The sequence below is a fragment of the Mirounga leonina genome, unplaced genomic scaffold (genome assembly GCF_011800145.1).
Source record: "Mirounga leonina isolate KUSES-001 unplaced genomic scaffold, KU_Mleo_1.0 Mir_165, whole genome shotgun sequence".
Taxonomy (NCBI): Eukaryota; Metazoa; Chordata; class Mammalia; order Carnivora; family Phocidae; genus Mirounga; species Mirounga leonina.
Window position 1 is genome coordinate 73,008,022 of NW_023270415.1, and position 14,108 is coordinate 73,022,129.

Sequence of the window (14,108 nt, forward strand, 5' to 3'; positions counted from 1 at the left end):
AGGGGGAGTGGGAGAGGGAGAAGCAGGCTTCCCGCTGAGCAGGGAGCCTGATGCGGGGCTCGATCCCAGGACCTTGGGATCATGACCTGAGCCGAAGGCAGCCGCTTAACCGACTGAGCCACCCAGGCGCCCCAACACTGCTAGGTTTCTAACTACACAAATGGGTGGGTGGTGATGCCCTTGCTTCAGTTGAGCGTGATGGGACCAAAAAATGGGGTCTGGAGAGGGAACCAAAACTTGAGTTTGGCAGCCCCTTTCCATGACACATATGCAACCACGCAGATACAACTTTGTGCAAGACTGTCATGTGATGCAGATTTTACTAAATTATGAGAATTTGCCTCACAGCTCAAATAACTTAAATTGAATATTAGATATCACTACTAAAATATGTTAGAAAAGTGAAAAAAAATATAAGTTAATTTTGCTTTGTATCTGCATAAGGAAACTGGAAAGAAAGCTACCCTAGAAATTAAAAAAAAAAAACAAAAAAAACCCCAAAAAACCTGTGTGTGGGGGGATGGGAGGGTGGAAAAGAGTTCAGGGGGACACAAGTTGGACCACATTTCACTGTATGGCTCTACATTATTTTGATTTATAAACCATGTAAATGTTTTTTTTCCAGAAAAGTAAAATTAAAAAAATTAAATTAAATTAAAAAGTAATTTAGACACTCTCCACCGGGAATTGCTCAGTGGCTCAGCCATCCTCCTGGATTCTGACCCCCCTGTACACTCCCATGTCTCCTTCTAATACACCCCCTTTAGGTTGAGTCCTTTCTTGCTCCAGTGTAGATTTTTCTCACTCCCAATTCAATTAAACTCTCTTTTGTCTCTAATTTCAAATTCAGCTCTACGCCCATTTTTTGCACATTAAAAACTCATAAAAGCGCTCAACAAGGTACAAAGAGAGACCTAGGAGTGGTACTTTTAAATGTAATTCATGCTCCACCCTCCCTTTCAGGATATGGAATAAGATGGTGATAGTAGGGAGTGGTTCTCAACTAGGCTGGGATGCCATGGAGAAGTGGGAAGGGAGAAAACCCAGCAGGTAAGTGAAAGAATGTCAAAGGCAAACTGCGCTTAGTGAACAACTTCCCTTGGGACCAACCTGACTATATTCTCTACCCTCCTCATGCCACCTTTGTTGGGCATGTGTGTCCAGGAAAAGCTAGTGAAACTTAAATTAAAAAACAAACAAACAGACAAACAAAATTCAGCTTGGGACGTGTTAGGAAGGAAGACTGAGAGGCATCCTGTCAAGGAAACACTTACAGACCTTGTCTTTCTTATCTGTAGCTATAATCCCTACAATGGTTTCTGGGACACAGGAGGGTCTTCACAAATAATCACTGACTAAGAGGATGGATGGATGGATGGTTGGATGGGTGGGTGAGGGATGAATGGATGGTGGACACAACAGGAGTACAGTGTCACTGCAACCAAGAGAAGAGTCTTTTGGAAGAAGAGGTCAATCTGTCTTGAGTTATTTGTTGTGAGAGCCCCATGGGCACAGGCTGAGTGACCAGCACAAAGCAGTCAATCCCACCTATAGGGGCTAAAGCCTTAAGTTTGTTTCTACTCTCCTTCATGCTTTCATCCTTCCATCTTTCCAGATAGAAAGAGTGGGGCCTTATAAAAGACATACAGCCCTCTTTTAGAAGCTTCCTTTAGCGCCACAGTCTGCCCCAGGAAAGACCGAGAAGGCAAAGAGATAAAGAAAACAAACAAACAACAAGAAAAACCCCCAAAATAAAACACCTGTCAAACTGTCACCATCCACGTGCCAAGCCTTCGAGGTTTTGGTGTCCTATTTTTTCTTTCTGAGAAAAGACTATGAATGCAAATTGCTATCTCAACTGTTTCTTTTTAATCAAGTGGGAAATCTTAACTGGGGATTAGATGACAATGAAGATACAGCAGGCGTCAGGGGCCGGAACTTGACAGGCCCTCCATTAATGGCATCAATGTTGAGGAAGACAGTGATGATTTCTCTAGCTAGCTCTCACATTGTTTACAGTAGAGCTGGGAGAACCAAATAACTCATATCCTTTGTTTCTAGCTACAAAATAAATTTCCCTATCCAGAAATGCAGATGAATTTTATTTAGGCATTTTGTGCATTTTCCTTGGGGCATCTGCATGCTATTCTTCTTTATTGCGTTGGCATTCCTAGGGATTTCTCAGATAGAAAAGATAGCCTGTGGAAAGATCACTTCAAACTGTTAGTTTGAAGGCCAAAAGCATGAAGGAGGAAGGGACAAAATTAGGGTCTTACTCCCTCCCTTAGCCCAGTGAAAAGCTACTCAGTCCTTCACAGACTAAAGCAAAGTGCCTCTGTGGATCCTTTCCCAATCTGCTGCTATCGGCAGAACTCAGAGTTCCCTTCTTTTTTTGTTCTCTCTACCCCTGTGTCAGTAATATTCCCAAACCAGCACCCTCCACACTCCACTGTTCTTCCATTGACACATCTGTCTCCCACCAGATTATGAGGTCCAATTTTCTGGGAATCTCCAGGGTCTGACACAAAGCAGGGCTCTTAAGGAAAGGAAGGAAGGAAAGAAAGAGGGAGGGTGAGAGGGAGGAGAAAAGTATTGCAAAGCTAGGATTCAGACCTATGTTGATGTGACTCCTAAGTCAGACCTGCATTATGTAGAATAGACTGTGGACTAGGCTTTTGTAGAAAACCCAGAAGTGTGGGTGCCAACAAAAATAATAGTGATCATGATTAAAGCAAACCCTGTGTAGTACTTGTCATGAGTAAGGCTCTGTTCTAAGCATCTAAGTCTTACAACAGACGCAGGCAGTAGGTGGTCTCACCATAACTATTATATTGTGGGGAAACTGAGGCACGGAGGTTTGGCAATGTGTCTAAGAGCATGCAGTCAAAATTCTTAAAAGTGACCCATAACTCTTAGTGTCTAATGTAGCAACATAACATGGGCCCAATTCTGCTGCCCTGACCACAGACGCAGCACACAGATCCTGAAGTTGCTTAGTGCTCTCCTAGTCCGACCTAACCCAGGTAAGTGGTGGTTTCTAAGGGACTGTCTGGGTTGAGGAAAGACAGGGCAGATAAAGCAGGGACGAGGAGGCAGGATCGTGACTGGATTGGCTGCTGGGCTACAGAAACAGCTTCATGACTTGGAAATAACTCTGATGTGTTAATCTGGTTCTCTTTCCTCTGAACAGATTTGCAAAGTTAGCTGAGCCAATGGCCTACTTAAAATTCCTCTGATCCAGCAAATCTGGGAATCTCTGAGTCTTATTCCAGGCCATTTACAGCTGGTGCTCAGAGGACATGCAGACACACACTAATGTGAGTGAGGAGAAATACATTACTTTCCATCCTAGAAGAATTACTTTCTCCATGAATCCAAATCTCATGTATGAAGAACATACCAATTGACCAGCACTAATCTCTAATGAGAATTTACTATGTACTAGGCCACAGGTATCATTCCAACCAGCCTAGAAGGTTGTTTCTATTGTCATCCCCATTTCACAGATGAGGACATGAGGACAGGAGAGGCTGCTTGAGTCACCCAAGAACACTCAGCTAGTAAGTAGGGCAGTCATGCATTGAGGTCTAATGGACTACTTCTGGAGTCTGTTCTCAGCTCCTGTTGCTATGACTACCTCCTAATTCTACCACCTGGTTATTTTTAGTCCATGGTTAAACAGGAGAGAGGACCACAGTTCTGGAGGGAGCCAGGCAGATGTAGGATCCAATCTTATTTGTGCAATTTGGGCTGAGATTTGTGTGAGTTCTTTCACCTTGCTGAGCCCCCGGGTCTTCATCTGTGTAGGAGATACTGAAATGGAACTCTCATAAACGTCCCTCTCAAAATCATGTATCCTGGATCTGCTCAGTGTCCCTATATGCAAACCAATCATGCTTGCTGTTGGCAAATGTGGAAGATTAAAATGTGTTTCCCAAAAAATATGCTCAAGCCCTGACCTGATAGCTGTGAATGTGACCTTATTTGGAAATAGAGCCTTTGTGGATGTAATCAAGTTGAGATGTGCTCATACTGGAGTAGGGTGAGCTCTTAATCCAATCACTGCTGTCCTTATAAGAGAAAGGAGAGGGAGGCTTGGGTAAAGAGACACAGACGCACACAGAGGGAAGAAGACCATGTGAAAATGGAGGCAGATAATGGAGCGATGGGTCCACAAGGCCAAGGAATGCCAAGGATTATCAGCAACTACCAGAAGCCAGGAGGAGGCAAGGAAGTGTTCTTCCCTACAACCATTGGAGGGATATGGCTCTGACAACAGCTTGATTTCAGACGTCCAGCCTCCAGAACAGGGAAAGAATGAATTTCTGTTGATTTGAGTCACCCAGTTTGTCGTAATTTGTTATGGCAGCCCTGAGGAAACTAAGGCAGCACATAATGAGGGCATAGTGGGTGCATGATGGAACCACGCCGGAGAGCTGCGACACAGCTTTGTGTGCTAAGGAACGGTGTGTCGTGAGTCGATGGGAGGCTACATGAAAGGTAGGGAGGACCATCTTTTTACATAGTTTTGCCAAGTCATAAAAATGGAATTTCCATACTTTTAGAAGAACTGAGAAGAAACCTCCAGCCCTCAACTGGCTTTTCCCCACCGGAGGAGGTGAATTATCTGATTAACATGTTTTATTGACCCATCTTCTTGATTGGGTGAGCTTCCATATTAAAGGTCAGTTCTGTCTTCAAGGACACACATGGACTCTCTCTGGCTCTCAGTGCCCCATGGCCCCAGGTATCTGGCTGGGAGAGTGTTTGCTCTGTGTGCTGGTCCTAAGGCCAAACTTAGTGGGAAGTGTTAGGGTACTTACTGTTGCTCCCAGAGCCAATCCTGCCTCACACAGCAAATGTGGCCTATATTTTGATCTGTTTCTGACTATTTCTCAGTTAGCTCATAATTCAGAGAGAAAGTGGTGCTATGACTAGGCGCTCCCTATACTCCAAAAGGAAAATTGAGACTAAGCCCTCAGGACATCTTGAGGATCAATCACCCTGAATTTAAACGAAATTGGTCCAAATCTTACCCCTACATCTCAGCTACTCTGTAGACTGGACCAGTGTTGCAGGGTCTGCTTGGCAAGACAGAACATTAATAGCTATGGAATTGTGTCCAAGACTCTTATTTTGCTCTGGGCAACAATTTTCTCATCAGTAAAACTGGGGGATTGGATTAATCTCTAAATTCCTGCACATCTTTAACAGGCGCTGATTCTAGGGCACAGAAGGAGATTTATTGCAACATCATCCGTCACCCTGTGAGATCAATTTCAGGTGGCCAGTGTCACAGGGAGAAGGTAAAGTGTGAATTATAGTGTCTGACCAAATGCTTCTTCACTCTGTCGGAGATCCTGGCTCTGTGCCTTTCCCTCCCTCCACAGCCTCCTCTCATGGCAGGGACTCCAGCTACAGTGAGCCAAGGGAAAGTAGAAGAAAACCAAACAAGCAAAAGGGGACATCTGCAGGTTATCTAACTGTCCCTGACACCTATGACGACCAGTACGGTGCTGGACCCACACACCATGGTGGTAACCCAACCAGATCAACTTTTGTTCTTGCCACTGTCTAGTTGCAGGATCCTGTGCAAATCACTTATCTCTTTGAACCTCAGTTTTCTCATCTGTAAAATAGGGATTCAAGGTAGTATCTTCCCCATCAGGGTGGCTATGACGGCTAGATGTGTTTAGGATTATGCCTGGCAAATAGGAAGCATTCTTTATAAATTATTGTTATTATACTTAAATTCTTTGACCCAAAGAATGATCCTTACTAAAGGGGAGCACTCTGCAGAGGGGAGGACATAAGAACAAGATAGGAGATAAAGAAGAGGCCTGGGATGAACATCTTCCCTCTCCCAAGATGGATACAGAGCAGAAGAGTCCCAGATGCTGCTGTTAAGATGGAATTGTTTGAAAATACAAAGTAAACAATACGGCTCAAGCAAGCCGTTACTGTCAACAGTTACCTGTTTTGAAAATGCACAAAAACACTATTTTCTCTCAAACAAATGCCTCTAATTATTGGCTCTGCTGCATGTCTACTGAAGAGTTGTGAATGAGGTTTAAAATGATGTCCCTACCATAAACTTTCAGCCTTTTCTGGTATAATCTATGGATTAAATGAGCCTCAGTTTGGTTTATTGTTGATGTTCTTTAATGCAGCATTATTTTTGGGCATCTGAAAAATTTCAGGTGGGATTTATGCCTGTCATGGGTAGCTGTCATTTTTGCCTGCTTTATGTTTTCAACCCCTGTTCTCTGGGGGAAAGGGACCCTATTCGACTGGGGAACTGATTCCTCCAACTTCAACCAAGTGATTCTAATGGGGGCTGGCCCTCATGGCATCTTGAATGCACACTGCTCACTCTAACAGGTGGACACAGGACCCAGAGTTTGTCTAGTCATGGCCTCTTACTCTCTGAGCCATACACATTGTCCAAGGCATGAGTATGTGACCCAAATTGGGCCAATCTAAGGGCTTCCCTGGGGTTTCCCAAATTGGTGTTGGGTGAAGGACAGATAGAGAAGGAGGGAAAAATACATGATCATGGGGCTGCTTGCCCCCACACCTTCATGAGTATGCAGAAAGTCAGTGAGAGAGTGAAATCGGGAAGGAGAGTGGAGACAAGAGAGGAAAAGAGAAATCCCAGAAGAATCCCATTCCTTGTTTTCCGGGGATCTCACCCTCTCAGGTGGGGGTTATGTGAGCCATTAATCTCTCTCTTAGTCCAAAGTTTATGGAAAAGGTTTATGGGTTTATGACACTTGTAGAATAAGAGTTTGTCCATCCACCCATCCATCCACATGCTCACCCACCACTTTGTCAGTAAGTTAATATCTACTGAAAGCTAACCAAGTGTCAGGCTGTGTTCCAGGCACAGTTTTAGGTGCTGGAGATAACTCAGTGAACAAAACAGAGCCCAGCCCCTCAGAGGCATTCTACCTAGTACAGAAGGCAGACAAAAAACAAATACATAACATATTGGATAATCATCAATGCTAACAATGAAAATGAAGTAAGATCAAGGACACAGAGACTGATGGGGCATGGGCAGAGGGTCAAAGAGGGTCTCTCTCAGCAGGTGACATTAGGCAGAGTTCTGAACAAAGTAAAGGAATGAGCTGTATGAAGATGTGATCTAAGAGTTCCTGGTCGAGAGAACAAGTGCCAAGTTCATAGGTCTTCAGACTAACCGAGCTCTCTCTCTACCCCTGAGGACAAGGAGGGCATGGTAATTACCTGTGCTGCTTGGGACTCAGCCTGATAGGATCCGGTCCAGTCAGATAGACCGGAAATTGAAATCCCCACCTTGGCTACTTCCGTGCTTGGTGAATGTATAAGTTAACTAAATGCTTGAGCTCAATCTCACACAAGTAAAATGATGGTACAGAACCTTCTTCATTAAGTCATTTATGAAGGGGGGTACACTCTATACTTCAGGTACAGTGTTAGCTCATGGTCTAGAGAGGAAGAGAGAATTTAAAGTTTTGACTATACACAGAACAAAGGCTTTATAGGGAAGTACTGAGTCCTACCTCAGGGCACCATGACGGGTAAGAATGGATGAGGGTGTGTGTATGTCAGCTGCCTCTGTTTTTATAAGAATTAATTAAGACGACCTAGGAAAAGTACTCAGATCCTGGTAAGGGCACAAGAGAAGCTGGTTCTGTTCCTTCTGATTAGCCTCAGAATCATAGATCCTGAGAAGCCTAAAATGATCAAAGCCAACTCCCCAGCCACAGAGAACTGAGATATGTTAAGTCACAGAGAATAGAACACTTTCCTCAGTCTGACACTTGAACACCGGGGTGGACCACCTACGCTTGGAGGGGGCAGTGAGATGAACTCCAATCTGATTCTGGCTATTTAAAAAAAATAATAAATAAGACCAAAACACCAGTTATCTGGCAAGCTGTTGAAGAAGTTAATACAAAGGTGGAAAATGTCCATCTGCAAGGATTCATCTAACACACGTGCACACTGCTCATCATTCTCTCGCCTTGCTCCCTGCCCTCCTGGATAAAGGAACTGATGATGCCTGGGTCGAGGGTTCTTCCAGAACGTCCACCAGGTCTCACGCCCCGCCTCCCAGCTTTGCAGCTAAAATCACACCTGGTGTCTCACCTGCCAATCCATCAACCAACCTGTCTGAAGAACAAACCCAAAATACCGCGCCAGAGCCTGGACGAGGGAGACCGCGTGGCTTACGTAACTGACCTTGTTCTTCTTCCTGGGAGGGGGGAGGATGAGCCAGCAAATGGCTGGCAACTCTTACCCTGAGAAATCATGAAATGTGTTTTCCCTCTGCACCCCTGGCAGAGCAGAGAGTTCTTGAGAGGGGCGTGAGGAACTTGCTGAGATCCCAGACAGCCCCTTTGTGATAACGGGAGCAGCATCCCCCGCAAAGCCTCAGAATGCATCTCCCCAGGCTCCAGTTAAGGCGGGAGTGCACGAGCCAGTGTATACGTGGTTTTTTGTATGTACATTCCAATTTGGCTGAATTTTGTTCATGTCTGCATAGAAAAGGCTCTCAGGTAGATATGGTAGTTCACTTAGAGTGTCAACACCTGCATGATTAAAAACCCTGTTGGTCATGAGAGAAAGAGAGGACAAAGTACCCCTCTGGGAGTCCTGAGACCTGGACTGTGTAACCCTGGTGCTCACGGGTTCAGGATTTGGGGTGAACCTGCCCTCTTCTATGAAGGGCACCTCGGCTTCGACAGGTGTATCTAGGGGAGGCTATCTGAGGTGTCTTCCTGCTCTGCCTCTGTGAGCTGTTGCAGGTTCTCTGATGACAAAAGTCCCCTGATGTTGTCATTGTCCGTCATTCGGCCCCCTTCTATGATCCCCAAACGCCCCTACAGTCCAAACTGGGTCCAGGCAAGAAACATTCCATCCATTTCAAGACACACACAAAGGAGGCAGAAAGTCTGAACTGTGCTTCTGCATGTGAATTAACTGGTGTGTCTTTAACTGTTTTTTTTCAAGAGGGATTACAGATGGGATGGGGCATCATGGATCCCATTCAAGAGGATTAGACCAGGCTTCCCAAAGGCCACTGTCCTCAAATTGTTCCCTTATAATGTGGCCCAGTGTCCTGCCACCCCCTCCGCCTGAATTCTGTCAGCTCTAGAAGGACAGCGGTGGAGCCTAGTGTCCAGGAGACAGATTGCAATGCCTCACAAGTAGTTTCTCAACATAAGGGATTAAACTAAATCTACATTTATAGCTATAAATATATAAATAAGCTGATTTTGGTGAGAGATGGTTTTTCTTTACAATCCCAAGCAGAGGCCAGAGTCCCCCTGATATGGTGACATCTTGAGAGGGAGAGGGAAGGGAGGGACACAGAAGTGCTCAGAATCCAGAAGCCCACCCTGCCTCTGCAGTAGCCTGGGGTGAGGTGGGGTTTACAGGGATCATGAAGGATCGTCTTGATTCACTTTTTGAGGAGCCATCTGTGAACCCGAGAAGGAAAGGAAGCAATATATAATGAAATAAGGTGGTCTTCATATTCAGACTTGAGTTGGAATATTGGTCTTGTCACTTGGTAGCTCTGTGACGCAAGGGGGATAACTCAGACGCTCTGAGCCTCAATCTCAACCCACAAATGGGGGGTACTAGGGATGGTCTTACACTGTGGCTTTGAGGACCAAGTGAGACAATATATGTAAGGACTCCAGGCAAGGAACTCCAGGTGCTCCTGCTCACCAAGTGGCTGTAGCTATGATCACAATTGAGTTGTCCTTGAGTAAATTAACATAAAATGGCAGAGGAATAAGGTAGTCAGCAACAGCAGTGAGCCCCAAACTCAAGCTCATGACCAGCATGCTGCCTAGGGTCCCTACACCATACAGAACTGGCCCCTCTGTCCCGACATGGTGGTGGGAAGAAGGGAGTTCACGATCAGAAACGTACCTGGATGCTGCCTCCAGCTGGTCTTTCCTAAGAGGGAATGAGAAAGAAAAACATAGAGAAAGTATAAATTGCATGAACAGCTTCGCCTCTCCCCACAATGGGCCCCAAAGCGTCCCTTGATGAAGATGAAGGCACACAGTGGCGCTCTAGGGTGAGATGGTGAGTCTGCAGGGGAACCAGTGAATGAGCTGACTTTTTCCGGCCAGACCCCAGGCCCCATCACAAAGGCTTGGCCCTAAGCTCTTAGGGTTCTTCCAGGTCATTCATTCATTTACTCACCCAGAGGATGGTTGCCGAGCTCCTGCTCTGGCCCAGGCCTTGTGCGGGGTTCAAGGGATTTGTTTAGCAGTGAGGACAGACCAGAAAACCAGGAATTTCATCACTTAGCGCCACACCCCCCGTCACTCTGTCACCACCACGTCACCATAGTTGACATCATCCCCATTATTGCTAATATTTATTGGGCAATAATTATTAGGCAGATACTATTTTTGGTTCTTTAGAAGGATTAACTCACTTAATCCTCATAACAACTCTATGAGGGAAGGATTAATATCATTCCCATTTTCCTGATGACAAAGTGAGGCACAGAGAGGTTAAGAACATTGCTCAAGTTCTCACAGTTAGGAAGTAACAGAGTCAGGATTCGAACCCAGGTGATCTGGTTCCAGAGCTTACCCTCCTAACCACGAGTGGTATGCACAAATTCCAGACACTGAGCCTTTGCCCAGGCTTTGCCCGGAATAGTGTTGCTCATCCTTCAAGTTCCAGCTGGAGGGACCTGTCCTGGAGTTTCTTATCCAAATCCCCAGGGTCTAGGCTGAGCTAATCTCTTAACACGTGGGACTGGACTCTGAACACACTCTTGTACAATCACACGGTAGTCTATGAGCTGCTTAGAGCAGAGCCTCTGTTGCTTTCAGCTCTGAAATTCAGCATCCCAAAGCCTGCCTGGCATGGGGGAAATGCACAATAAATGCTGAATGAATAAGTGGCTTATTACTGGGGTCTGGGGGTAGGAGAAATGGGGAGCGAATAAGAGGTATCATGGTAGAGAAGCAGAGGGACCAGCTGGGGGGTTCAAGTTCATGGGTCAGCTCCCTCTCTAATCTCAGGTGGCCTTGGATGGGTCATACATCTCTGGGCCCATCTCTCTATCTGAAGCATGTGCACAGAAAACACTCTGCCTTTCTAGAATTCTCTGGCTGTCTGACTCTGGAAGAAGGGAAAGCACTGAGAGGAGAGGGAAAAGGTGGAGGGGTGGAGGGCAGGACCTGCACAGGGGTGCCATGGAGAGCAGTGTTAAAGAATAGAGCCCCCCCCCATTCCTTTCTCATTCTCCAAGACAAGGATCCCATGCCTTCTCTATCATCGCACTTCCCACCTCTCCCTTCCCCCCCAGGCTATGAACTTGACTCACTTCTTACGGAGACAGATCTGCCCCGTGTCCCCCCACCAAGTCGGCAACCTCGAACACTTAGCCCTGCCCACTCTGCTTCCTTTCTGTGCACACGGATGCAGGGTCCACACCCCTGATCCTCCACTCGTGCTCCAGAACCCATCCCTCTGCCCTGCTCTCTCCTCCAGCCTCTCCCCTCCCCACTGCATTCACATTCATCCCTCTCCTCTAGACCCTTTCCATCATGGCAAGAGTCCTGGCCCCACATTCCACTCCATCTGGCACCTGCACTTGCTGTCCCCACGTGTTCATTTCCACATCTCTCTTTGGTCTTTGCAAGCTTCTATGCCCATTGCTCCACGGAGATTGCTCCAGGCAAAGCTCCAAGAAACTCCAAGTGATAAACATCCAGCGGGCACTTCCCTGTCTGTGTCTCCATCAACCTTGTCATAGGATCAGCACAGTTCACTGTTATGCCCCCAGTGCCAAATACAGTGCCTTGCATGTAAGAGAGGTTCAGTAAATACCTGATGAATGAATGGGGTAAATAAATAAAATATTTGTAACTACATTCCAGACAGAGTGTTTAAGCCCCATTGTCGTTCACTAACAGTGGTTTCTCAGGACTATATTTGGGTGCCTAGTGTCTTTCCTTCCTGCTATAACACCAATACTTCCTTCCAGCCCAGATTCAACAAGCAGAGACTGAACACCTGCTCTGGGCCAGGTACTGTGACAGGTGCTTCCTTACATTCTATTCAGTTTGACCTTCATGACAAGAATCTTCAGAAATGGGTATGATTAGGGCGCCTGGGTGGCTCAGTTGGTTAAGCGACTGCCTTCAGCTCAGGTCATGATCCTGGAGTCCCGGGATCGAGTCCCGCATCGGGCTCCCTGCTCAGCGGGGAGTCTGCCTCTCTCTCTGACCCTCCCCCCTCTCATGCTCTCTATCTCATATAAATAAATAAATAATCTTAAAAAAAAAAAGAAATGGGTATGATTATCCCAGTAACCCTTGTCTTATCTTAATTTTACACAATTTTCTCCCTAAAAAACTTTTTTTTCCCAGAGTTACAATGGGCTTTGGTGTAAGACCTTGTTTTCATGTTTGTTCCATCACTGACTAGAGGGGTGACATTAGGTGAGCTAATTAATCTCACTGATGCTCTGATTCTTCACTGATAATATTTGGGTTATGAAAATGGAGTTACCCCTTCTTCTTCTCTTCCAGGGCATTCTAAAGATAAAATGAGCATCTCTTAAAGCAGATCCATGTTACTTGGCCACGGAGGAGGATTTCTACATATATTTCCTTCTCCATTGCTGAGCCCTTCAATGATCTTGATGCTGGTCATAAAAAGAGTTATACAAAAAATGAACTGGGTCTTCTTGGTGAAGTAACTTCTACCTCTTGGGCCTAAGTCTTGCCTCCATTTTAGTTCTACTATCTAATGCTTGTCCAGTATGGTAGCCACTAGTCATATATGACTAAGTTAAAATTAAATAAAATTTAAAATGTAGTTCCTCAGTGGTATTAGTAGTAGTCAGTTGCTCAAAAGCCACATCTGGCTAGTGGTACCATATCAGACAACACAGATGTGCCTTAGATAATTCTACCACAACATTTAGGGAACCAAGTGGTATGCACATTCCCTGTTGATGGAAAGCAACAGGTGGTCTTAAATAATTTTAAGTAGTAACAAAATAAAAATAAAAAAGGTATCCATCACCACTAGCCCTAAACATATATATCCTTGTGAATTCATGAAGGACTGCACTGAGCTGGAAACCCTGTTTTGGGGCCACTCCTTGGGATGGGCTACACAACTTCATCTTGCAAAGTCTTTGGGAGGAACGTCAGAAGATGTCACCACCATGGAAAACCAGTCTGGCACTTCCTCAAAAAATTAAACATAGAGTTACCCATTCCACTCCTAGGTATAAACCCAAGAGAACTGAAAATTTGTGTCCACACAATGTGGACATCAGCATAATAGCCCCAAAGTGGAAACCTCCCCAGATGTGCATCACCTGCTGAATGGATAAACAAAACAGGGCATCTATAATAGGTATTACTCATCCATAAAAAGGAATCAAGTTCTGATACACAAGACAACCCAGATGAAATCTGAAAACATGCTAAGTGAAAGAAACCATACCTAAATGACCATATACTATAAGATTTCATTTTTATATGAAAAGTCCAGAATAGATAAAATAGAGATAGAAAATAGATTAGAAGTTGCAGGGGTTCAGGGAAGGGGGAGCCAGGAGTAACTCCTAATGGGGACAGGGTTTCTTTCTGGGGCAATAAAATGTTCTGGAATTAGATAGTAGTGATCAAGACCCAACTTTGTGAATATACTAAAAACCACTGAATTGTTCACTTTCAAAAGTACTTTTTAGAGTAAGTGAAACATAATAAGGTTATTTTTTTTTTTTAGAAAAACATAAACAAAAGACAGTCTGTAGGAGGCAGGTGAGGACAGCTTTACCATGAAACGTATTGAGTGGGTTGAAATTCAGGGACATTCTTTTCCCAAGGGACTGACTTGTTTCAGAATGGTTGCTAAGTGAACCTCTCTATTGACTTTATACTTTTGTCCTTGAAGGAAAGAAGAAAGAAAGAAAGAAAGAAAGAAAGAAAGAAAGAAAGAAAGAAAGAAAGAAAGAAAGAAAGAAAGAAAAAGAAAGGAAGGAAGAAAGAAAGGAAGGAAGGAAGGAAGGAAGGAAGGAAGAAAGAAAGAAAGAAAGAAAGAAAGAAAGAAAGAAAGAAAGAAAG

General features: G+C 44.9%; 1 protein-coding gene across 1 annotated transcript in view; it reads right to left on the bottom strand.

The window, feature by feature from the left end:
• Positions 1–14,108, bottom strand: part of KCNQ3 (potassium voltage-gated channel subfamily Q member 3) — a 303,877-nt gene that overhangs the window by 16,586 nt on the left and 273,183 nt on the right. Inside the window, exon 9 of the mRNA XM_035011963.1 lies at positions 9,928–9,954. Within this exon, the coding sequence (XP_034867854.1) occupies positions 9,928–9,954 (27 nt within the window). The remainder of the gene's footprint in view (positions 1–9,927; positions 9,955–14,108) is intronic.